At 45.5% G+C, this 25,480-nt stretch overlaps 1 protein-coding gene across 1 annotated transcript in view; it reads right to left on the reverse strand.

Moving 5' to 3' along the window:
- The window catches only part of LOC117366660, an 89,557-nt gene that overhangs the window by 8,744 nt on the left and 55,333 nt on the right, over positions 1-25,480 (reverse strand). The window contains exons 9-11 of the mRNA XM_033958307.1: positions 17,422-17,754; positions 12,439-12,747; positions 71-212 (exon numbers count right to left, since the gene is read on the reverse strand). Coding sequence (XP_033814198.1) covers positions 71-212; positions 12,439-12,747; positions 17,422-17,754 — 784 coding nt within the window. The remainder of the gene's footprint in view (positions 1-70; positions 213-12,438; positions 12,748-17,421; positions 17,755-25,480) is intronic.

Consider the following 25,480-nt stretch of genomic DNA (forward strand, 5'->3'; position numbering starts at 1 on the left):
ACCCCCTGCAAAGCCCCCAAGAGAGGATAATGACCCAAAAGCTTTGCACTCATATTAACATGCAGCTCACTTTTGGTAATGTGTTGTGTTCTTGACATAGACGGTACTGCAGGGAATAGAGAAAGTGGATCCTGCCTCTTCTGATGGAGTTCCTGGATTTATGTTCTTCTGTAGTGTTGTCATTGATATTTCAGGTGGTATCACAGAAGTATCTGTATGAACACAAAACTCCTCAGTAGTAATGACATACACTCATTGGTGCCTGTAGAGAAAGGTGGGTGGGGTGGACTGCATGGTGCAGTGCTCAAATATTCTGTTGCTTTGGAAAGAACAATGCAATTAGAGCAACATACGACACTTAGAAACATGATTGCAGATAAAGAGCAAATGGCCCATCCGCAGCATCCACTATCTCCTCCTCTCCCTATTGGCTAAGGCTCTTAACATTTGCATCTCCTCTTCCTATAGGCTAAGGCTCTTTACACCTGCATTGTGAGGTCATAGAAACCTGATGGCAGATAAAGGCCAAATGGCCCATCCGCAGCATCCACTATCTCTTCCTCTCCTTATTGGCTAAGGCTCTTAACATTTGCATCTCCTCTTCCTATAGGCTAAGGCTCTTTACACCTGCATTGTGAAGTCATAGAGCTTTAGGGTTATAGAAAGATAGAAACCTGATGGCAGATAAAGACCAAATGGCCCATCTGCAGCATCACAAATTTTGGTTGTCTGCATTGGTTCATGGTCAACTGTTCTAACCATTAAGCTAAGTTTCCATGTGGCTAGGTACCTCATATAAGGCTGTGATGTTCTTTCACTGACATACGGCTGCAGGGTCTCAGTTTTACCCCAGTCATACTTTGGACATTTTAGTTTGCAAAGTCCTAATCACCAGGACGTCCCAAGTGGCAATTTTCAAAACCGACTTTCTGGACATCTGTGAAGCGTCTCAGCCATTGTGCGTCCAAAATTCAAGGGACATGTTATGGGTGGACTTAGACTTCTACGTCTCGGGGTGATAATCGAACTTCTCTTAGGATGTCCAGGACAAAGCTTAGATGTCCATTGCTAGACCTGTTTTTAAAAGCGTCTAAGTACTGAAAAGATGCCCAAATGACTACTGGAGGGATTAAGTAATGACCACCCACACACTTCCTCAGTGGCCACTAACCCCCTCCCAACCCCCAAAAATCTGACAGAAACAGTACATACCTGTATCTAGAACAGCAGCACCTTATATGGGAAATCCTGGTAGAGCATCACACAGGTGTGGTAAGTGGGCTAGTTAGCCATAGAGAGGAAGACCCAAGCCCTTAAGCCTCTCTAAGCACTACATTTATGGTGGAAAGTATGAATCCACCAATACCCACCAAAATCCTACTAAACTGCCATATATGTGCCACTTGCAGCCACAAGGGCTCTTTGGGTGGAAGATAGGTGGGTATAGTAGGCTTTGGGGTAGTTTTGGATGGATCACTATACATTAGAAGAGGGTTATGGTAAGATGTACTTCTGGTACCCTTTATGTGGAGTTCACAGCAGTCCCCTCTAAGGTGCCTCACTGCTCTATTGGCATGTCTATGTGGCCAATTACAATGCTGGCCCCTCCCACATCCAAATGGTCTGGATTTGGATGTTTTGAATTTGGGACGGTTTTGTCGTTGAAAATGGCCCAAACAATTAGGCCAAGACATCTAAGTAGAGGATTTTCAAAAAATTTTGTTGAAGGTGTAAATAAACATGTGGCTAAAGTTGAGCCGGTTGATGTAGATTTTTCAGAAAGCTTTTGATAAAGTTCCTCATGAGAGGCTCTGAGAAAATTAAAGAGTCATGGGACAGGTGGCAAAGTTCAGTTGTGGATTAGGAATTGGTTATCGGATAGAAAACAGAGGGTAGGGTCAAATGGTCATTTTTCTCAATGGAGGAGAGTAAACAGTAGAGTGCCGCTGGGATCTGTAGTGTAGTGGAACCGGTGCTATTTAACTTAAGAACATAAGAAAATAAGCCGTGCCTCTGCTGTGTCAGACCTGAGGTCCATCATGCCCAGCAGTCCACTCACGCGGCAGCCCATCATGTCTAGGACCTGTATAGTAGCCCTCTATCTATACCCTTCTATCCCCTTTTCCTTCAGAAAACTGTCCAATCCCTTCTTGAACTCCAATACTGTACCCTGTCCTATCACTCTCTCTGGAAGCGCGTTCCAGGTGTCTACCACCCGTTGGATGAAGAAGAACTTCCTAGTATGATCTGGAAATTGGAACGACGTGTGAGGTGATTAAATTTGCAAATGACAGTTCAAAGTTGTTAAAATGCATGCGTATTGTGAAAAATTGCAGGCAGACCTTAGGAAATTGGAAGACTGGGCGGCCAAGTAACAGATGAAATTTAATGTGGACAAATGCAAAGTGATGCACTTTGGGAAGAATAACCTGAATCACAGTTACCGGATGCAAGAAAAGGATCTGGGTGTCATCGTAGACAATACGATGAAACCTTCTGCTCAATTTGTGGCGGCAGCCAAAAAAGCAAATAGGATGCTAGGAATTATTAAAAGAGGGATGGTTAACAAGACTAAGAATGTTATAATGCCCCTGTATCGCTCCATGGTGCGACCTCATCTGGAGTATTGCGTTCATTTCTGGTCTCCTTATCTCAAGATTTACCCCCTCTTCTACGAAACCACGTAGCGTGGGGAGCCGTGCTGAATGGCCCGCGCTGCTCCTGACGCTCATAGGAACTCAATGAGCGTTGGAAGCAGCGCAGGCCATTCAGCGAAGCTCTCTGTGCTAAAAACCGCTAGCACGATTTTATAGAAGAGGGGGGTTAGTGGCGCTAGAAAAGATTCAAAGAAGAGCGATCAAGATAGTAAAGAGGATGGAACTCCTCTCATATGAGGAAAGACTAAAAAGGTTAGGGCTCTTCAGCTTGGAAAAGAGACGGCTGAGGGGAGATATGATGGAAGTCTACAAAATCCAGAGTGGAGTAGAACGGGTACAAGTGGATCGATTTTTCACTCCGTCAAAAATGACAAAGACTAGGGGACACTCGATGAAGTTACAGGGAAATACTCTTAAAACCAATAGGAGGAAATTTCTTTTCACTCAGAGAATAGTTAAGCTCTGGAACGCGTTGCCAGATATTGTGGTAAGAGCAGATAGCATAGCTGGTTTTAAGAAAGGTTTGGACAAGTTCCTGGAGGAAAAGTCCATAGTCTGTTATTGAGAAAGACATGGGGGAATCCTCTACTTGCCCTGGATTGGTAGCATGGAATGTTGCTACTCCTTGGGTTTTGGCCAGGTACTAGGGACCTGGATTGGCCACCATGAGAATGGGCTACCAGGCTTGATGGACCATTGGGCTGACCCAGTAAGGCTATTCTTATGTTCTTATGTCTAGTGGTTTCAAAAATGGACGGGAAATGTCCAAAGTTGGACTTGGACGCATTATCCAAAATGGCCCTCCACATGTGCACAGATCACTTTTGGAAACTATGTGAGGAATTCACTTCCATGTGTTAGAAAGTCCAGCATGAACAACTATAGTAGAAAATGACACGCCCAAATCAAAAAGGGCACAAAAGTAGGGATGTGGACAGCTGTGAAGCAACAGAGGAACATGCGTAGCAGAAAACTACCATGTCTATAGCCAGATGGAGATCTAGCCTAATGGCAGTGACAGACAGAAACAGAGAACTAGAAAATGCTGTTTCAAGTACTAAGTTTCCAAGTTTATTAGTTTTTAATATCCCGATCATAAAACAAATATCTGACCGGTTAACAGTAGAATTAAAAGAGAAAAAATTAGAAAGAGATAATAGTAAGTGCACGAAAGTGAATAAATTAAATGTAAATGACGTACACAGACAAACTGGAAAGTGAGGATAAAATGGGGGGGGATGGGAAAAGTTACATAATTTAGAAGAAATGAGATAGAGGGGAAGGGATGGAACGAGAAGGGTAGGGGTGCATGGTTGATGAGGAAAAGCTAAGAATGATGTAGAAAAAAAAATAATAATGGTTAAATTATGATTTATCATAGGCATCTTGAAATAGGAAAGTTTTAAGCTCAGTCTTGAATTTGAGTAATTGAAGTTCGTCGCGAAGGAACTGAGGAAGGGAATTCCATAATGTGGGAGCTGTTATTGCAAAGTTGGTTTTACGAGTATAATAGGATTCTTTTAAAGATGGAATAAAAAGGAGTTTTTGGTCGGTTGATCTTAGAGAACGGGGGGAACTTTGAGGAATTAGTAGTTTGTCAAGAAATAAAGGCTATGGTTTTGGTTTAGAAACTGCGATAAATGACTCGTGTCCCTCAATGAACACCACTGAGCCTTCGGGCATGCTGGTTTCTTATACATTCAGGTACAGTAAGGGTTTTTTCATTCCGTGTAGGGCTCACCCCCCCCCTTAAAATAATTTTTAAAAGTTTAAAAAATTGATAGGTGAAAGGTGGGCCTTACATTCTTTGGGTTGGATCCAAGAGCAATTACTTTAACCATTAAGATACGTTGCCATGTGACTAACTAGGTGTCTCTTTTACAGTATGAATGTTCCTCTGGTGTCGCACAGCCCTCCATGTCCCTGTTTTCTGGATGTGTCACTTTCTGCAAAGGACGTTCATGTTGGATATTTTCAGCAAGTGCATTTCTTCGATATCCCAGAAAAGGATCTGCCAGTAGACTTCCTATTCCTAACCTAAATGAGACGTGGCTAGGTCCAGCATGAGCATGCATGTAACAATCCAAAACATTCAAGCAATAAACAGGGCATCGCAAATGATATGGATGTGTGTGTGGGAGCAGAAGAAACTTTATAAAAAGGGTCATGTGGAAAGTCAGTTGGTTTCTTCTGACGATGTGACCAAAATAAGACAGTCGTAACCTCATCATTTGGGCTTTGAGTGACATAGTCAGTTTGATCTCTTCCAGAATCGAGTTGTTACTTCTTCTGACAGCCCACAGCATGCTTACAATCCTCCTGCAGCACCAAAGCTCAAAAGAGTTCGGAGAAGGATTGCAGGCATGCCGTGGAGCACCAGAAGAACTAACAAATTGATTCTGGAAGAGATCAAACCAGCTATGCCACTTGAAGCCCAAATGATGAAGTTAAGACGGTCTTATTTTAAACCAATAGGAGGAAATATTATTTTTCACTCAAAGAATAGTTAAGCTCTGAAACTTATTGCCAAAGAATGTGGTAACTGCAGCTGGGTATAGAAAAGGTTTGGACAAGTTCCTGCAGGAAAAGTCCATAGTCTGCTATTGAGACAGACATGGGGGAAGCCACTGCTTACCATCAGTCGGTTGCATGCCACTATTTGGTTTTTTGCCAGATACTTGTGACCTGGATTGGCCACTGTGGAAACAGGATACTGGGCTAGATGGACCATTGGTCTGATCCAGTATGACTGTTCTTATGTGCTAAGAGTAGCTTAATGATCAGAGCAAGCTTCTAAGGCGATATTGAGCCAGTCAGGGCCTTTGGCCCCTCCCACTGCATCCCAAGATGCATTGGGAAGGGGAAGCCCCGTCATTTGCAACACACAGCCCTGTACGCATGAAGGAGGGATTCTGATCATTGAGATCGGAATTGAGACATCGGGGTCAGGATGTGCTCAGTTCCCCTGCATATTACAAAAGGCTCTGCCAAAGATGGACTGCCCAATATTCAATGGTATTTAACGAGCCGGGAACCACACACAAAAAAAGCAGGGCTCTTGGGCTGGGGATTCTCCAAATCCCCTGAAGGCCCCGACAGTATCTGAATTTGATTGGCTGAGCAGCATCTGCCTGTTGCCTGCTCGACCAATCCATTTCCGAGCAGTGCCCTCAAGGTTTTTATTTATTTAATTAAAACTTTTTTATACTGTTTACAAAAAAACGAATCGGTTTAAGGGGTAGGGCGAATCCGCACGCCTCTGGTAGCTATATTAAAATAAGTTTCCCCTGCTGTCATAAAGACTTCTGTGCCTATTATATTTGGCCCGACCTCGATTGGATGTCTGAGTTTTTAAACTGGAGGCTCATGCTGGCTGTAGGCAGTGCATGGATGACCTCTAAATCCAACTCTTGCCTCTACGTTGTTCCTTCAAATGCAGATCCCAGCCAGTGCTCAAACCAATCATACTCACAGTACTGCATACGACAAATGAGGACGGACGTCACTGCCTAGAAGGCAAGTCCTCTTATCCTCAAGACCCTGAGGATTCAGAGGCTTGCCGCTCCCAAATGTTGATCACTGGTGGCTCCGCCTCTCTATTAACACACGCCTATGAGATGGGAAAGGTTGAGATTTCGTTGAGTCATAAGTCCTGACTCCTGAGCCTGATATTTTCCATTTCTTCAAATTTGCCTCAGGGAAACCTCAAACTCAAGATACACTAATTGCACCGTCTCACCTGATTCGTGCATATCTCGATCACAAAAATATTGGCCAGAACTTTACTGGACACTACGAGTGACGTACTGGAGCTTATCCTGTAATGCAGGGGTGTCCAGCCTGTGGCCCGAGGGCCGCATGCGGCCCAGTGAAGTATTTTTTGCGGCCCCGGTCGAGGGCGATGCAGTGTTTTCCTCCGCTGTCCCTGAGTGTTTACCGTCTTGCCGGCTCCCTCCTCTGTCTTGCTGCAGCGTTTGCGCATTTGTGCGGCCCCAGAAACATTTTTTTCAGCCAATGCGGCCCAGGGAAGCCAAAAGGTTGGACACCCCTGCTGTTATGCATTGAGGAAACTGTTTTAGATAATGGAAAATATTCAGTGATTACCGTCCTGCTAACTGGTTCCAGCTGGCACTGATATTTACATTATATCCAGTTACTGATTTTCCTCACACGTTGACCTAATTTAACTGGGCATCTGCTCATTAGCAAATAACTAGCCACTGATATTTTAAAAGGCTTTGGAAAGATGGCAAGCTCCAGAAAGTCAAAATTTTCAAGGCAGGAGACCCAAATGGTAACACAGCTTTTGCTAAGACACAGAGTAAGCCTCTTTGGGACAGGAAACGCCCATTAAAAGCAGCACTTGTGACCAGATATAACTGCCTAGGTGAATGCACTTTACCACCACCCTTGTGAGGTGGAAGACTTCAAAAATGAGGCGAAGTAGAAGAAAGAACTGCAAAAAGAAAACAAAAAAATACATGCTAATAACCTGCAGAAGGCCGGCAACCATTTACTGACCTCAAACAGAGGGTACTGGTCATGGCTGATGAGGTGGCCCTAGCAGGGACGGACAGCTGGCCCGGACAGTTCACAGCTAGCAATGACTTGCGTTAGCTAAGATTCAGTGAATCCCCAGCTCTATAGCCTTGCTTTTTTTGTTTTTTAGTTTACTTTTTCTTGATGGGGTTTGATTTGCTCAACCAGTCAACCTGCATCAAACAAGAAGTAACCCCTGCAAAAAAAAAGCAGGACTCTTGGGCTGGGGCTTCTCCGAGGTGGTGGAGACAGAGACTGTGTCTGAATTCAGCAGGGCCTGGGATAGGCACGTTGGAGCTCTCAGAGAAAGAGATAATGGCTACTGTGGATGGGCAAACTGGACGGGCCATTTGGCCTTTATCTGCCATCATGTTTCTATGAAGGCCCTAACAGTACTAATCTGAATTTGATTGGCTGAGCAGCATCTGCCTTTTGCCTGCTCAACCAATCAAAGTCAGAGCAGTGCCTTCAGGGCCTTTAGGGGGCAGGGTGAATCCCCTGAAGGCCCTGACTGCACGCCACTGACAGCCAGTAAGTCATCAGAAGCCATATTGCTCTGTCTTGCATGTTTTTCTGTCTACTCTGTCCCGTTGCCATGTTTGTACAAATGTTATGCTTTAACCCAGGAAATGGCTATATGTTAATCTATGCAGTGTGTGACAGAGATAGGCAACATCTCAGCTCCTCTGGGTGATGGAACTCTGATGGCACACACCCAAAGATGGGCACGCTTCTTGGGTGTGTGAAGATATAGGCAGCATGAACTACACAAATGTTGCATCGGGGGATATGTGCCTCAGTGTTACCCAGCGTATGAACATCCATCGTGGGCCACGAGAGCCTCATCATTGGCATGAACACACCCAGTGACTGGCTGGCATCAGCAGAGATACCACAGTATACCCGGATCTAGAAGAGCATGTTTGGAGTGCTAAGGTTTATCAGGAGAGCCAGCATTACTGCACACCTGTAAGAGAGCAGAAGAGAGAGGTCAGGTCCCAGAACGACACAGAATTATGTGTGAGGTCACACGTCACTGGCTGTTGCTTTCAGGGAGTCTTTGTGACACTGGGGTTATCAGACGTCTGAATTGGCCCGGACAAGTCCTCTTTATAGTCCAGGCGTCCAGCTTTTCAAAACCAAGCACTTTGTCCGGGTTTTGAAAAGCTTCGAGCTTGGGGCCGCCTCTGAAGGGTGCAACTTGGTGATGTCACATGCATGCGTGCCACACCTGCACATGCTCAGAGGCCCTCCAAACACGGCTCTGAGCTCAAGGAGAAGAAGTTCGGTGGGGCAGGCAGCAGGGGCGGAGCTAGAGCGGGCTTGGGGCGGGATTAGGGTGGGGCTGGGCATAACTAGGCGGGCCTGAGGGCGGGGCTAGCGGTCTGGATTTTCCAAAAGGAAAATCTGGCAACCCTAGGTGGGGTAGGGCTGGGATGGAACGGAATGGGGCAGCACTCACGTCCTGCCTACCCCCACACACAGTCAGACCATTTAGCTTCCTATGGACATTGTCTGGGAATGCGTGCAGAGGTCAAGAATATTCGGCAACAGTATCTGGAATGCATGTATGGTGCTGAAACAGTATCACTGATTTGTGGGGCAGGTCAGCCATCCCAACTGCATAATGATATTTCGAATGCGCTGTGCCACATGTGATGACAGCCACTTCTATGGGTCTGACATACGTTCCATCTGCTCTGCACACAGGTGAGCCACGGCCAGGAACATCAGAGACGCTGATCATGGGTAGCAGGAACTGGTCACAGCCCCCAGCGGAGCCTACTTGTGGAACAGCGGCAGAATCCTCCAGGCACCCTGACCCCCAGGTCCACAGGATCCTTCTTGATGCACCACCACCCCAGTTTCCCATTCCAGAGAAATTTGAGGATGGAAAGGAGGATGTGGTAGACATTGCTCTCTCCAAGCCGAGCGGGAGTCCTCCAACTGCATTGCTTCCATTAGGAGGTGCTACTTCATAGTAACATAGTCACTTTTTAATGGCTAGGGACATACAGGTTCCCTGGTGTCCTGCAAAGGTTGCCTATGCCTCACTACTGAAAATAGAATAGGGCAACAGCACCCCCAGTGGCAGGACTGTAGGTAGAGGACTCCTCAGTTTAGAGGGAACAGTGATGGTAGATGTGCAGAGGGAGATGCTTTAGCTCCAAAGGTAGCTGATTGGGGATAGGGCTACCCCCAAGGAGAAATTTATCCTCCAGATAGAATTTCTGCCAGATCAGAGATATGCCCTCGATACAATGGCTCACAGCAGTGAGTGTCACACACATTATTTATTACTGGCACATAGGGATATGTCCTCCATAGTTAACTCCTTGCAGCACAGGGTTACCATGCTGTCAACTCCAAAGGCCCATGTGGAGGTAAGCCCAGCCCCCACCCATCGGCCAGACAGCACCCCAGCAGCTTCCTTGCAGCAGAGAGAAGCAGTGCCTCTTTGCAGGAGTGCACGGTCCCATTAGAGAACTTTGGGGGGAAGGTGATGAATGGGTGTAGGTAGACATGGAGGGTCACAGCACAGGGAGGAAGAATGGGAGGGGCTGTGGAAGTGGAGGTGGGATCAGAGTATGGGGAGGGGGGGTCACCATTTTGTTCCCTAGATGTTTTGTTCATCCCCTGCTTTTTTTTGGGATTCCCTGCACACTTGTTTTCATGCACTGTCAATGGAAATAAATGTTCTCACCTTTGCATTAAAATACCTCTCGTTTTAATCTCTGCCTGGCTGCCACAGCTGCAGCAGTGGCTTCTGGGATGTGGATATATGTTTCATCAGCATCACGAGATGCAGAGCCCCTTGTCCTTATCCTCATGCACCCCATATTCTGTTGGGGTTGTTCCTCTCTGTGGGGTGATGCAGTAGGCAATAAAGATACCATAGACTTTCTCCTATAATGGCCAGGCTCTGGATCCTGCTCTTGAGGAGCCTTATGGCAGCCTTCCTCTTGTGTCTCATGGTATCTGACAGGAGTAAGCAGCCATATTTTCAGGGGTACCTGTTTTCACCTAAGGCAGAAATTGAGAAGGTTTGTTAGGAATCTGACCCAGGCCAAGATTTTAGCCACCAGTCATACATGCTAGTGTTTGAATGTGGGCCTGTACTGAGAGGCCCATGTGATGGTGCATGTGTGGCCCCTATTGCATCTGGAGGGATACTTGGAACAGAAAGTGCATGCCTCTACCCTGACATATCCGCACACATTCTCATTTCCTGCATCGTATGGTACATACTCTATCTTTGCATATACTTACCCCAAAGAAACAGGCATCCCCAGTGGTGCAGTTTTCATCCAGCCTGGCATCATGGCAGGAACCAGGACATTAATCACGCGCATCCATAATGTGGAGCCTTTTACGTTCATAGATTTTTAATGCTCGGAGGGCCTCTAGAAGTGGCCCCGAGCTTAGTGCGCCGTGGCTAAAAAAAGTTGCGAGACGCTGGCTTAGAGGGTAGAGATGAAAGAGTTGTAGAGGCTGAGAACAGATAAGCTTCCTAATATTCAGTGGTACTTAGCTGCCAGGGCTTGGCGGGCTTAGTCGATGGTGGCTAACTTTAACCCAGAAATTCAATGCCGGTGGTTGGATGTAGCCCTGGCACTGAACATCCAGGATCACTGCCAACCTGGGAGGCCGAAAGAATTTAAGAAACACGTGAAAATTGTATAAAGAAGTGTATGTTACAAGCAGTGGTGAGCGGTCAAGGCCTTCAGGGGATTCGCCCCACTCCCTGAATTTGAGCAAGCAGGCAACAGGCAGGTGCTGCTCGGCCAATCAAATTCAGATGAGTAGTGTCAGAGCCTTCAGGGAATTCAGAAAATGCCCAGCCCAAGAGCCCTGGGTTTTGTTTGTTTACTTTTTGATTGATGCAGTATGACTGGTTGAACAGTTTGCATATAAGAACAGCCTTCTGGGTCGGACCAAAGGTCCATCAAGCCCAGTAGCCCGTTCTCACAGTGGCCAATCCAGGTCACTAGTACCTGGCCAAACACCAAGGAGTAGCAACATTCCAGAATCCCAAAGAGGAACAAAAGATTTCGGAACCCCAAAGAGTAGCAACATTCCATACTACCGATCCAGGGCAAGCAGTGGCTTCCCCCCTGTCTTTCTCAATAACAGACTATGGACTTTTCCTCCAGGAACTTGTCCAAACCTTTCTTAAAACCAGCTACGCTATCCGCTCTTGCCACATCCTCTGGCAAATGCGTTCCAGAGCTTAACTATTCTCTGGGTGGAAAAAAAATTTCCTCCTATTGGTTTTAAAAGTATTTCCCTGTAATTTTATCAAGTGTCCCCCCTAGTCTTTGTCATTTTTGACGGAGTGAAATCAAACTGCATCAAGAAAAAAGTGAACCAAAAAGAAAAAAAGCCTGGCTGTAGACCTGGGAATTCACTGAATCTGCTGAAAGCCCTCACCACACGCCACCGGTTACAAGTCTGTTTAGATAGACGTTGTCATCCAACTTGTGCTATCTGATGGAGAAGCTGAAACCAGCACAAACTCACTATGTAAGAGGCCTGCATGGATCTGAGCTGCAATTCTTAATCAGTAGTGGAAAGGAAAAGGATATACCCTTCTGTGAATCCCATACCCCCAAGAGCCTTGGAATGATTGCTAGAGTAGATTCAAAGCAGGTCCTAAAGAGAGCTGGGAGAGTTAATAGAACGTACTAGGTGGATCGTAGTCTATGGAGAGGTGGGTAAGGAGCAAGCAAGTCAACAAAGTATCTAGGGAATCTGGAGTAGGGACCAGGATGAGCTAAAGATCTTGAACTTGCATCTATTGGTAACCGCTGCTGGTTCAACAGCAGAGAAGCTGAGCACTCAAATTGACACACATGGAACCTCCTAAATTCATTACAAGTATAGGCGTAGTTTGGAGGGGGTGCAAGACTGGCCCAAGCATTCGTTAAGTAGGGTGGGCTTCAGAGTAGCAGCTTCTTGGGGCCGGAAAGAGAAGCTGTGTGGTGCTGATGATTTTTTGAGTTTAATTACCTAACATTTGGAGGAGGTGCAGGCTAACAGCATCGAAATCATTTGGGGAGGTGTAAGGCTGAATGTTCGCAATGTCATTGGCTATGGAGGGCTGGTACCCCTCCTCCTTCCATGTTCTGTCAGCTGACGTTGCACCGGCCCCCCCCCCTATGCCAATATGACCTTGTCCTGTAGGTTTTGTAAACAAATTATGCCTATGATTTTTGGCACGACATGCTGGAGTTGGGCTTACCTCGATGAACGGTCACCATCACTGGATACCCAGCGTTCCAGAATGACACCGCTGTCCCACACCAGTATGTCCCGCTGTCTGCTTCACTGAGTTGCTCCATGGTCACTGTGAAGGTGAGCGCTGCTTGGTCAGTCCTCAGAGAGATTCTGTCGTTTGTCTTAGACGTTGTGTCAACAAGGATGTCACAGGAGCTCCAATGGTTTCCCTTGCACCAGTATTTATTGTAAATCCTATCATCTTTGTCATTCTGGCACTGCAGAGTGAGTGATCCTCCAACAACCCCCTTCACTTTCCTTGGGCCCCACGAGCCTGTAATAAAGAGACAGGAGAAGAAATAACTTAGCGATGATCCATAAATAAAGACTTCTTCAGAAACATTAGGTATCTTCCACACCTTTTCTGTCGTTGCTTAATGTGAGATATATTTAGGGACAGCAGGCATTTTCAGTCCCCTGTTCAGGGTCTAAGTTAGTGTTAGCATCTTCTTCTTATCTTGATTTTAGAAAATTATTGCAGACCCAACTATTTGAAAAATTTGCATCCCAACTGGTTTTCTCTTTCAAAAATTCCATGCTTCTTTTATGTAATGTATCGCCTTTTAAATTGCATTTTTACTGTATGCTCGGTTCTTATTTGCTGTAAACCGTTCAGAACCATTCTTTTAAATTGTACTTTTCTTTTTAAATCATATTCTCCACTGTAGGATCAGTTCCTATTTATTGTACATTGCTTAGAATTGTATTTTCCTTTTAAATTGTATTCTTCACCGTATGATTAGTTATTTGTTGTAAACCGCCTAGAACCAAGTTTCAAGTTTTAAGTTTATTCATTATTTGATTGATCGCCTATCATAATTACTAAGCGATTTACATATACAGAAAAATACAGGATAACACAATAACAATAATATAAATAAAACTATAAAAATCATTAAAATACTAGACAAATTACTACAGGAAACACTAGGATAGAGGGGAAAGAAATACAATTTATAATAGGAAAGGAGAGAACATTGAGGGTAAATTACAAAAGGAAGGGGAAAAACTAAATAAATTTGTAAATTATATCTTCAAATGACTGGTATGAATGGTACTAATAAAGAGCAATTAGCATTTCAATTAAGTATTGAAAGCGTCTTTAAAAAGAAAGCTCTTAAGTTGGCTTTTGAATTTTTCAAGATTTTTCTTTACCCTTAAATATAGTGGGAGAGAACCATTTTTGGTTAGGCGGTATATGAAAAATAAAATTATTATTATTATTATTATTGTGTGACTTGCCCAAATTGACAAGGAGCTACAATAGAATTTGGCTTTGGGCTTCCTGGGTTTTCAGCCTGATGCTCTTTCCATTAGTAACATAATATAGTAAATGACGGCAGATAAAGACCCGAATGGTCCATCCAGTCATAAGACTATAAGAATAGCCTTACTGGGTCAGACCAACGGTCCATCAAGCCCAGTAGCCCGTTTTCACGGTGGCCAATCCAGGTCCCTAGTGCCTGGCAGAATCTCAAAGAGTAGCAAGATTCCGGAACCCCAAAGAGTAGCAACATTCCATGGTACCGATCCAGGGCAAGCAGTGGCTTCCCCCATGTTTTTCTCAATAACAGACTATAGACTTTTCCTCCAGGAACTTGTCCAAACCTTTCTTAAAACCAGCTATGCTATCCACTCAGACCACTTCCTATGGCAACGTGTTCCAGAGCTTAAGTATTCCCTGAGTGAAAAAAATGTCCTCCTATTGGTTTTAAAAGTATTTCCCTGTCTTTGTAATTTTTGACGGAGCGAAAAATCGACCCACTTGTACCCGTTCTACTCCACTCAGGATTTTGTAGACTTCAATCCTATCTCCCCTCAGCCGTCTCTTTTCCAAGCTGAAGAGCCCTCACCGTTTCAGTCTTTCCTCATACGAGAGGAGTTCCATCCCCTTTACCATCTTGGTCGCTCAACTGTACACTCTCTGTAAAGTAATGATGTCATTTAAATGGTCCTTTTTCTTAGATATTTCTGGGCCAGTAACCCAGAGTTCTGCCCGGTACTGTGCATCTACTGGAGTCTCCGTCAAAGCTCACTCCAGCTCATCTAAAGCATCCCAGCCCATCCTCAACTGAATGGTCATAAACGGGACACAGACCGTACACGTCTGCCCAGTAGTGGCCTTAGTTCTTCCCCTGTAACGTTTTCACCTGCAGAACATTATTAAAGAAGAACCATCAACCATCATTAGGGATATGCCCAGGAACAATCATTATAGTTTGGTTTTAAAAGGGACCTGTATCCAAAGGATTTGTGCTTGTTTAATGCTACTGTGAAGATCTATGAAATCTTGGTTTTAAGATAGAAAATGACACTGGGAAAAATTCTGTCCCCTTCACCGCCCCCGTCCCCCATCCCCACAGCATCCATACAAGCCTCAGTACTGCAATATTTAGCTTATTCCTTCCTTATAAATCAAAGTTCTGGCTGCTGAACTAGAGAAAGAGATGTTCAGCTGGCAGGGCTTTGTTTATAAAATTTTATCAACACAACTAATATACTACTTTATCCTGAAGAAAAAAAAAAGAAAATAAATAAATAGAATTTTTTTTTCTGTCTTTGTTGTCTGGTTTCTGCTTTCCTCATCTTCTCATTCAATTCCTTCCATCCACTGTCTGCCTTCTCTCTGCGTCTTCCATTTGCTCTGTTACTGTGCCTCTCCATTTACCCCCCCCCCCAACACACACACAATAGGTCTGGCACCCATCTTCTTCCCTCTGCTCCCCCCATAGTCTGGAATCTCTGTCTTCTCCCCACTCTGTCTTCCCCATTTCCCTTCCAGTGTCTTCTGCCCACTCTTGTCTTCCCCATTTCCCCCATTTCCTCTGACGTCAGAGGCAGGATTGCGGCAGAGGAAACAGCTCCGAAGACCTATGGCAGCTTGCAAAGATCGCTAGCACCACGATCTTCAATGCAGGCTGATGATATTAGGTAAATGGTGTGCGGGAGGCCAGGGGGGAAGCCGGACACCAGCAGGAGGCCAGAGGGGAATCCGGACACCAGCACTTCCCGACTGACCCTCCCCCCTCCCCCTCTAAAGCAGGTGCGGCAAGAGGCAGCGCTTCCACTCCTGCTTTAGGGGCGAGGGGGGAGGATCAGTTACCGAATTGTGAGACCGATTTTTTTTGTTTTAAATTGATTCGAATCGATTCACCCAAAGTGAATCGGTGAACAGATTCGAATCGTGAATCGGGCAGCACTAGTTTACACAAATAAAAGTGTCTTTCAACTCATCTGATTGATCTTTATTCATCCAAAGTCACTCGACCCGACATGTACATGTTTCGGCCCTAAGGCCTGCGTCAGGAGTCTTGAAGATCTTTGGGTTTATGCACAATAATGTGCTTTCTTGCTATTAGTGGTTTTCCACAATGGTATTTAGTTTTGGCTATTTCTATGCTCCTACCTGCCATTGCGAAAGTTTTTTTGCCTATGATGCTTGGGTGGAAGAGTGTGGGTACACCTCTCCATTAGTCTGAGGCTTTTTCTTTCGCTTAGTGTAAATTACTCTTGGCATTTGGTGGTTTGTTTTCAATGGAGTGACTTTTGTGCTGTTGTTTTGAAGCATTAAAGGTTCCTTAAATGAGAACAGCATTAAACTCATGTTAGAGCTGAGTTGATAAAACCAGGGCAGGGCTGCCTGAGGCAGAGCAACAGCTAATGGTCACGAAGATCCTGAAAAATATAATAAAGTGCTAAATTGATTTATCGCGCACTTATCAAATTAATGTGTGGAATCGGAGCAAGTTAAATCAATTCAGATTGCACTAAAAATTCTGAATTAAAATGACTGTGTGAAAGTAACAGCAAAAAAGCCACCTGAAAATGTGACAAAATGAAAACCAACCAATGTTTTGGCCTGCATGCATCCCTACGTCTTGTTTCACAGTGTAGGAATGGAAGTGGATGAGGCGTACGTGCCAGGGGCGGGGGAAGTGTTACTGAATCATCACCTTTGGAGCCCCTCCTCCCTCCTTATAGACACGCATGCATCATCCTCTATAATAAAACCCTAAGTGCGCATGCGCTCTTAGGTGGCTGGATCCCTGCCACCATGATGTGTGCTTCCTTGGCCGCATTCTATTTGCGGTGCGTGCGGCTGTTTGCGGCATGCGGCGCACGTGGCGGTTTCAGCGGGTTACACGAAAAAAAAACAAACGCTGCCCACGGAGACAAACAGGAAGCGAAGGATCGGTAATCGAGCACCCTGGAGCAGGAGGACAGGGAGAGAGTGTGAGCGTTGGAGATAGCTCCACATAAGGTAAAAGGAAGGAATAATGGCTACTGTTGGACAGGGGGAGCAGTGAACGGGGGAGAAAAAAGTAAGGAAGAAGGGCTGCTAGCACCCATTAATGCAGTGGTCTCAAACTCAAATCTTTTGCAGGGCCACATTTTGGATTTGTAGGTACTTGGAGGGCCGCAGAAAAAAAAGTTAATGTCTTATTAAAGAAATGATAATTTTGCACGAGGTAAAACTCTTTATAGTTTATAAGCCTCCCCTCCAAAGGCCTGCATGTTCCCCCCTTCTTTGCAGCATCCTCCAGCCTCCTGGTCTTAGTTTCAGCTAATTACCGCAGCCTGCAGAGAGGATCACTGGTGCTGTAGCATTCCTTGCAGGCTGCCATCAGCCTCCACAGCATGTTCCCTGTGCTGCAGTTCCACCCATCTTCTGATGTCAGGGGCAGGATCACGGCAGACGGAACGTGCTGCTGAGGACGACAGCAGCCTGCAAGGATCGCTACAGCACCAGCAATCCTCTCTGCAGGCAGTGGTAAGAGCAGGAGGCCAGGGGGAAAGAGCGGGCAGCAATAGTACTGACCGCGGGCCGCAAAATAGTATCTGGCGGGCCGCATGTGGCCCCCGGGCCGCGAGTTTGAGACCACTGCATTAATGTAACGGGCTAAAAAAAACCCTCGTTATTAGAAGAAAACGTCTGATCTGAACTTACCTGGAAGAACAGTCACGATCACAGGGACTCCTGGATCCAAGAGGGGGTCCTCTATCCCACACCAGTACTTTCCACTGTCCGCTTCAGTGAGCCGCTCCATGGTCACGGTGAACATCAACGCTGTACTGTCATCGCTGATAGAGAAGCTGCCCTTAGTCGCAGAGCTGTTAGATTCAGTCCCAATAAGGGTGATACAGAAGATCCTTTTCTCTCCTTTACACCAGTATTTCTTTTGAGTTTTATAATCTTTTTCATACTGGCACTGCAGAGAAAGTGATCCTAGAGCAGGAACCCTCAATTTTTCCCCCAGACCGTGTAGCCCCCAAGATCCTCCTAGAAAGAGAACAAGGAGAATAATTGATTGCAAAGTGAGCATATTCATTCAAAATAAGCATATATATGCACCGTGATGGGGACCATTTTCAAAATAGCCTGTCATAGTAGCTCGTAGCTTTGCGCTGGGGACAATGTTCAGATGGAAAGCCTGCTTGAACTTTCTCTTCAAAAATTGCCCAATGATACATCTGGATCACAGATTTTGTACCAGCTTTTAATGTATTTAGTTATTTTGAGTATTTATATGCAACTTATAGCCCGTGTGGTTTATATTCGGTACACAAGCATTTTTCCTCACTTGCCAAGGGTCACTAGGAGCAGCCTGGGATTTGATCCCACAACCTCAGGGTACTGAGGCTGCACCACAGTGGTTAGAAAATGATACACACAGAGATTTGAAAAGGCAATTTATTTTTGCCTTTTCTTAATCCCATTCCTTCCCAAAACATATGCTTAGGAATGCCACCCCTTAACCAAATTAAAATGAACTCTGTGGAAGGCCACATGTAGCATTTTCTGGTCCAGCAGTGGATGGTTTTCCAATAGGTTCTTTTTCCTGGATAAATTGTTATTTAGCTCTGTAAAAGGCTTTTGAAAATGCCACTCTGACAAAAATAGCATTTCTTTTTTCAATATTTAACATACCACCGTTTGAAAATAAAAAATTACATTTATTTTATATACTGTTCTCCCAGGGGAACTCAGAATGGTTTCCATGAATTTATTTGGGTACACAAGCATTTCCCCTGTCTGTCCTGGTGGGCTCACAATCCATCTAAGTGACTTGCCTATGGTCACAAGGAGCAGTGGTGGTTTGAACCTACAACCCCAGGGTGCTGAGGCTGTGCCACACTCTCCCTCGTTGCACTTTAGAAATCAGAGGTAATAAACTGCACACAGGAAACCGACAAGATTCAGACAAAAGGAGAAAACAAAGAAATCAATTAAAAGTGAGGGATGGTAAGTAGTAGGACCTAGCAAGAGGCAGGGCCAGCCCGACCATTAGGCAAAAAGAGGCCGTTTCTGGGGGTGCCAAAGAGAACTAGGCCCTGACAACCACATCAACTCAAAAGGAACAACAGGAGGTACTTTTTCCAGCAGGAGGAGGGGCACTTTTCAAATGGCTCATTTATCCATATTATTCTGGGAGGGTAGTTTTGGGGTAATCATGTTTGTTGGAAAGGCCAGAGAGCATAAAAGCAAGTGTGTGTGTGTGTGGGGGGGGGGGGGGGGTGAAAAGGGTGAAGGAGGCCAGAGGGCATAAAAGGGAAATTTGGGGGGGAGGGGGGAAGATGAAAAGGTTGAAGGAGGCCAGAGGGCATTGAAGTGAATTTGGGGGGAAGGGGAGGATCAAAAGGTTGAAGTAGCACAAAGCGAATAAAAGTGAATTTTTTGGGGAGGGGGAGGGTCAAAAGGTTAAAAGAGGCCAGAGGGCATAAAAGGGAAATTTTGGGGGGAGAGGGGAAGATGAAAAGGTTGAAGGAGGCCAGAGGGCATAAAAGTGAATTTGGGGGGGAGGGAGGAAGATGAAAAGGTTGAAGGAGGCCAGAGGGCATAAAAGTGAATTTGGGGGGAGGGAGGAAGATGAAAAGGTTGAAGGAGGCCAGAGGGCATAAAAGGGAAATTTTGGGGGGAGGGGGGAAGATGAAAAGGTTGAAAGAGGCCAGAGGGCATAAAAGTGAATTTTGGGGGGAGGGGGAAGGTCAAAAGATTGAAGGAGGCCAGAGGGCATAAAAGTGAATTTTGGGGGGAGGGGGAAGGTCAAAAGGTTGAAGGAGGCCAGAGGGCATAAAAGTGAATTTGGGGGGGAGGGGGGAAGATGAAAAGGTTGAAGGAGGCCAGAGGGCATAAAAGTGAATTTTGGGGGGAGGGGGAAGGTCAAAAGATTGAAGGAGGCCAGAGGGCATAAAAGTGAATTTTGGGGGGAGGGGGAAGGTCAAAAGGTTGAAGGAGGCCAGAGGGCATAAAAGTGAATTTTGGGGGGAGGGGGAAGGTCAAAAGGTTGAAGGAGGCCAGAGGGCATAAAAGTGAATTTTGGGGGGAAGGGGGAAGATGAAAAGGTTGAAGGAGGCCAGAGGGCATAAAAGTGAATTTTGGGGGGAGGGGGAAGGTCAAAAGATTGAAGGAGGCCAGAGGGCATAAAAGTGAAATTTTGGGTGAGGGGCACGGTACAAAAGTTGAAAGTTTGCCTAATCTACGTTTGTGTTGGCCTTGGAATCAAGAGAAATGAAATGGGGACCACCTTAGCCTCACTTGCCAAGGAATTTTATCGAGCAAAGAACGAACATTCAAATATCCATGTTTTGACCCCAGCTTTAAATCTGCAATAGGAACTCCATATACAAAGTTATGAGCAATGAATTCCAGAGAGTAGGAGCCAGTCGAAGCCTGCTGAGAAAAGTATATAACAAAACTTGGTATTAGCAGGGACTACACGCAGGTTAGTTTGTGACAAACACAAGTTAATGGAAGTTGCTCAGAGGAAGGAAAGGTGAGTAGTGGAGTCCCTCAGGGTTCGGTGCTGGGGCCAATCCTGTTCAATATGTATGTAAGTGACATTGCTGAAGGGTTAGAAGGAAAAGTGTGCCTTTTTGCAGATGATACCAAGATTTGTAACAGAGTAGACACCGAAGAGGGAGTGGAAAATATGAAAAAGGATCTGCAAAAGTTAGAGGAATGGTCTAATGCCTGGCAACTAAAATTCAATGCAAAGAAATGCAGAGTAATGCATTTGGGGATTAATAATAGGAAGGAACCGTATATGCTGGGAGGAGAGAAGCTGATATGCACGGACGGGGAGAGGGACCTTGGGGTGATAGTGTCCGAAGATCTAAAGGCGAAAAAACAGTGTGATAAGGCAGTGGCTGCTGCCAGAAGGATTCTGGGCTGTATAAAGAGAGGCGTAGTCAGTAGAAGGAAGAAGGTGTTGATGCCCCTGTACAGGTCATTGGTGAGGCCCCACTTGGAGTATTGTGTTCAGTTTTGGAGACCGTATCTGGCGAAAGACGTAAGAAGACTTGAGGCGGTCCAGAGGAGGGCGACGAAAATGATAGGAGGCTTGCGCCAGAAGACGTATGAGGAGAGACTGGAAGCCCTGAATATGTATACCCTAGAGGAAAGGAGAGACAGGGGAGATATGATTCAGACGTTCAAATACTTAAAGGGTATTAACGTAGAACAAAATCTTTTCCAGAGAAAGGAAAATGGTAAAACCAGAGGACATAATTTGAGGTTGAGGGGTGGTAGATTCAGGGGCAATGTTAGGAAATTCTACTTTACGGAGAGGGTAGTGGATGCCTGGAATGCGCTCCTGAGAGGTGGTGGAGAGTAAAACTATGACTGAGTTCAAAGAAGCGTGGGATGACCACAGAGGATCTAGAATCAGAAAATAATATTAAATATTGAACTCAGGCCAGTTACTGGGCAGACTTGCACGGTCTGTGTCTGTAAATGGTCGTTTGGTGGAGGATGGGCTGGGGAGGGCTTCAATGGCTGGGAGGGTGTAGATGGGCTGGAGTAAGTCTTAACAGAGATTTCGGCAGTTGGAACCCAAGCACAGCACCGGGTAAAGCTTTGGATTCTTGGCCAGAAATAGCTAAGAAGAAAAAATAAAAAAATTTAAATTGAATCAGGTTGGGCAGACTGGATGGACCATTCGGGTCTTTATCTGCCATTATTTACTATGTTACAAGGATCACTGAGGTCGCAGCAGACAGGAACAAATGGACATTGCTCCTACTTGCTCTCCACTCCCCACTATACCATCAGGGAATGGGATGGTAAAAGCCTTGGGGGATCTGAGGATTGTTGATGATCTGAAGAAGGGATGGGAGGGGGGGTCAATTGGGAGACTTTCCTCACGTTTTGGGGGCTAATTGATCTCTTTCACTCTCACCTCATACTTTGAGCCATATTGCCAGTTTTGATTTTCAGTTGATACAGCCTCTACAACTGATCGCAATGCTCCTTTTTCTGCTGGTTATAGACCCCCTATATAATACAATAATATTACACTGACTCTTGCCACGGATTTATCACACATTTTCATGACCTTCAGCTCACCAGATATGATCAGCCCCCTCTCCGCTAATCTCTCTTCTCTTCGATGCCTATCTCATCCCCTGTCATGTTTCTCTGTTCCAAATACAAGATTCTGCATTTGGTAAATGTTGTTTTTCACCGCATAAAATCTCTTCGGGATTCCAGGGCTTTCTTTGTGATGGGGCACCCAGACGGACACTGACGGCCAGATTCTAAAAATGGCGCCTCAATCAGCAGCCGCCTACAAAAATGGCGCCGGCCGCATGTCAATCACACTTAGAATCCATTTAAAGAATCATGGCCGACGGCACCTACCGCGAAACTTAGGAGTTTGCAGTGTAGGCCAGGTTTTGCAGACCCCTAAGTCCTTATGAGAATCGCATCTAACAGTGCCTGAGGTCATCTCCGCCCCTAACCACACCAACTTTGACCTTAGCTGCCTGCTTAGACGTGATCATGGCGCCTACTTTTCAAAAATGAGTTTATAATTGGTTTTTAGCGAGACAGTCAATTCCCATGACAATCATCGTAGGGAGGGTGAGAGGTGCCTGGGGCATTGGCGCCCCTCACCCTGCTCCTTCTCCGCCCCCCCCACCCGTGCGCATGTCCCCTTCCCTTCCCCCGTACCCCTAACTTTCCTGGCAAGAACAGCATCACCAACTTGCTGCCCGCATCAGCGTCGGCTATCCCTCTGACATCACTTCCTATGCACGGGACAGGAAGTGATGTCAGAGAGTCAGCTGATGCTGGCAGGAGCAGCAGGTTGGAGTTGTTCACATCAGCGAAGCACTAGAAGTACAGTGGGGGGGGGGGAGTGGGACAGACTGGGGGAGGTGGAGAGCAGGATGGGTGTCAGCGCCCCCATCAAGATGGCAACCAAGGCAGACCGCGCCCCCCCCCCGCCCTCCTTACTAAGCCACTGATGCCGATTAAAAGCAATGAGAACAATTACGAGGCGGTGCTTTGGCACCAACTGATGCCTAAATTATTGGCGCCATTTAAAGAATCTGGCCCTGAGGTTTTGAAGCAGGGGTGTCAATCACATAAGGGGCTGAAATCTAAAACATAGGCTAAGTCGTGGGCCAAATTTTTTTATTAAGATACTTAGGGGTCCTTTCATTAAGGTACGTTAACTGATTTAGCGCGCACCTTAATAAAAGCAGCCCTTAGTCTTAGTAGAAGTCTAGGGTTCCAACCTCTCCAACCCCACGCCGGCTCTGTGATGTAAACAAAATAAATAAAAAAGACTTTCCCTCTCTCTTTTAGTTCCTAGTTCACGCTTGCGGTCTAACACCAGCTCTGGCAGGATCCACATTTCAAATCTGACATATTGTAATCATAAAACAGAAAATAAAATTAGTTTTTCTACCTTTTGTTGTCTGGTCATTATTCAAATCATGTTGTGGTCCCAGGCTCTGGTTTTCTTCTGATAACTCGCTTGCCAGGGTCTCCTTCCTTTCCATTTCCCTTCCCTCCCCCGGAGGTCTGGCATCTTTCCTTTTGGCCCTCTGTTCCTTCCCTCCATTCCGGCCTCCCGGTCTCACATTAAAGCAGCCTGCAGAGGATCACTGATCAGCTGTAGCGATCCTAGCAGGCTACCTTAGCCTCAGCAGCACGTTCCCTCTGCCACGGTCCCACCCCTCCTCTGACATATGGGACCACAGCAAAGAGAACGTACTGCTGAGGCTACAGATCACTACAGCTGACCAGTGATCCTCTGCCGGCTGCTTTAATGTGAGACCGGGAAGCAGCGTGAATCTACAGCCGATGCAGCGGACCAGCTTAAGTGCAAATTGGTAATTGTCTGGTAGGCCAAATTTTATTACACCGCAGGCCAGATTTGGCCACTGGGTCAGAGTTTGACATGTCAGGTTTGAAGGACATTTAATACATGAAGCTCTCACCTGGCAGAAAGATCATCAGTCCCCACAGAAGGGAAATCCTTGTTAAAATCTTCATTGTCTGAATTCCTTGTTCTTTAAAACATCCGTTGACTGTATGAGCTCCTTAATCACCTCCCCTCCCCCTGAAAGTTCTGTGGTCTACAGGGTCCAACTTAGATCACAGCTGGGTAATTTTTCCAGAAAGTTCTGTGGTCTGTAATAATAGCGAAGAGGCAGATAAAACCTTACAGACTGAGGCATGAGCTTTCAGGGACTGAAGCCCATTTCTTCAAATGCATCTGCTCTCTATAGGGTCTCAGATGGGTCACTGCTGGTTAATCTCTTCAGAAAGCTCGATGCTCTGTAGGGTCTCTGGTGGGTCACTGTTGGCTAATCTCTTCAGAAAGCTCGATGCTCTGTAGGGTCTCTGGTGGGTCACTGTTGGCTAATCTCTTCAGAAAGCCCAGTGCTTTATAGAGTCTCAGATGAATCTCTGCTGGCTAATTTTGTACAAGTAACTCCGTAGGGTCTCAGGTGGTCACTACTGGTTGATCTTACCCTGAACGCTCCATGCCTTATAGATTTTCTGATTGGTTACAGTTTGTTATTTCCTTAGAAAACTCTGTTCTGTAGAATCTGACTCATTTCCTCTTCTCACTATTTCTTATCAAAAAAGACTCATTTTCTTAGAACAACAATAGGGAAGTATTTTTCTAATCTAATCCTTAGGTTTGTATACTGCATCATCTCCACATTCGTAGAGCTCGACGCGGTTTACAGTAGGAGAAAGAGGTAGAAGTGTGAAGAAAATTTAGAGGACTTGGGATGCCAAGATATAAGAGTTTCCTTGATTCCTAAGTTGGAGGGAGACTTACATTTTTTGAGAAAAGCCAGGTTTTCAGATGTTTGCGGAAAACTTGGAGAGAGCTCAAGTTCCGAAGAGGGAGGTAAGGTTGTTCCAGAGCTCAGTGATTTTGAAGTGGAGGGAGGTCCTTAGCTTTCCTGTATGGGAAATGCCTTTTAGCGAGGGAAGGATAGTTTTAATTTGTGGGAGAATCTGGTGGTATTAGGGTTTGAGGAATTCCAAGAAAGAGGGATAAAGGGAGGGAGGATACCATATAGGATTTTGAAAGTTAAACAGGCGCATTTATAGTGGACCTGGCGATTATCGGAAGCCAGTGGAGCTTGGCCAGGAGCGGGGAGACATGGTCAAATTTACTTTTAGTGAAGATGAGCTTGGCCGCGGCATTCTGAATCCGTTGGAGTCTGTGGAGGTTTTTCTTAGTTAGGCTTAAGTAGATAGAGTTGCAATAGTCCAATCTGGAGAGGATGATGGATTGGACAAGGAGGGTAAAATGTTTTTGATGGAAGCAGGATATAACTTTCCTCAGCATGTGAAGGCTGAAAAAGCATTTTTTTTACCAAGGATTGGAGGTGGTCATTGAAGGACAATGTGGAATCAATGATGATGCCCAAGACCTTGCTCGAGAACTCAAGCTGCAGAGAGGAGCCAGAGGGTAGTGTCTGTTCAAGCTCTTTTCAGATATTAACCAGCTTTCTCTGAAAATGCATAGCTCAGAACAGTCACACGTGTTTCATGAAACGACATTCAATGGATAGAATCTTCTGGATTCTTCTGGAAAGCACAAAGGCTTTTCATTGTCTATGTCTATTTTAGTGTCCTTTAGGTTAGTTTATTGGAGAGCACTACAATAAGACTGGTTTGCATAAGAATAAAGGGAGGTATTAGGCAGGTAGATACAGAGGACCTGCAGGAAGGCCTTGTAAGACTGGCTTCC

This window comes from Geotrypetes seraphini, chromosome 1, assembly GCF_902459505.1.
Source record: "Geotrypetes seraphini chromosome 1, aGeoSer1.1, whole genome shotgun sequence".
NCBI lineage: Eukaryota > Metazoa > Chordata > Amphibia > Gymnophiona > Dermophiidae > Geotrypetes > Geotrypetes seraphini.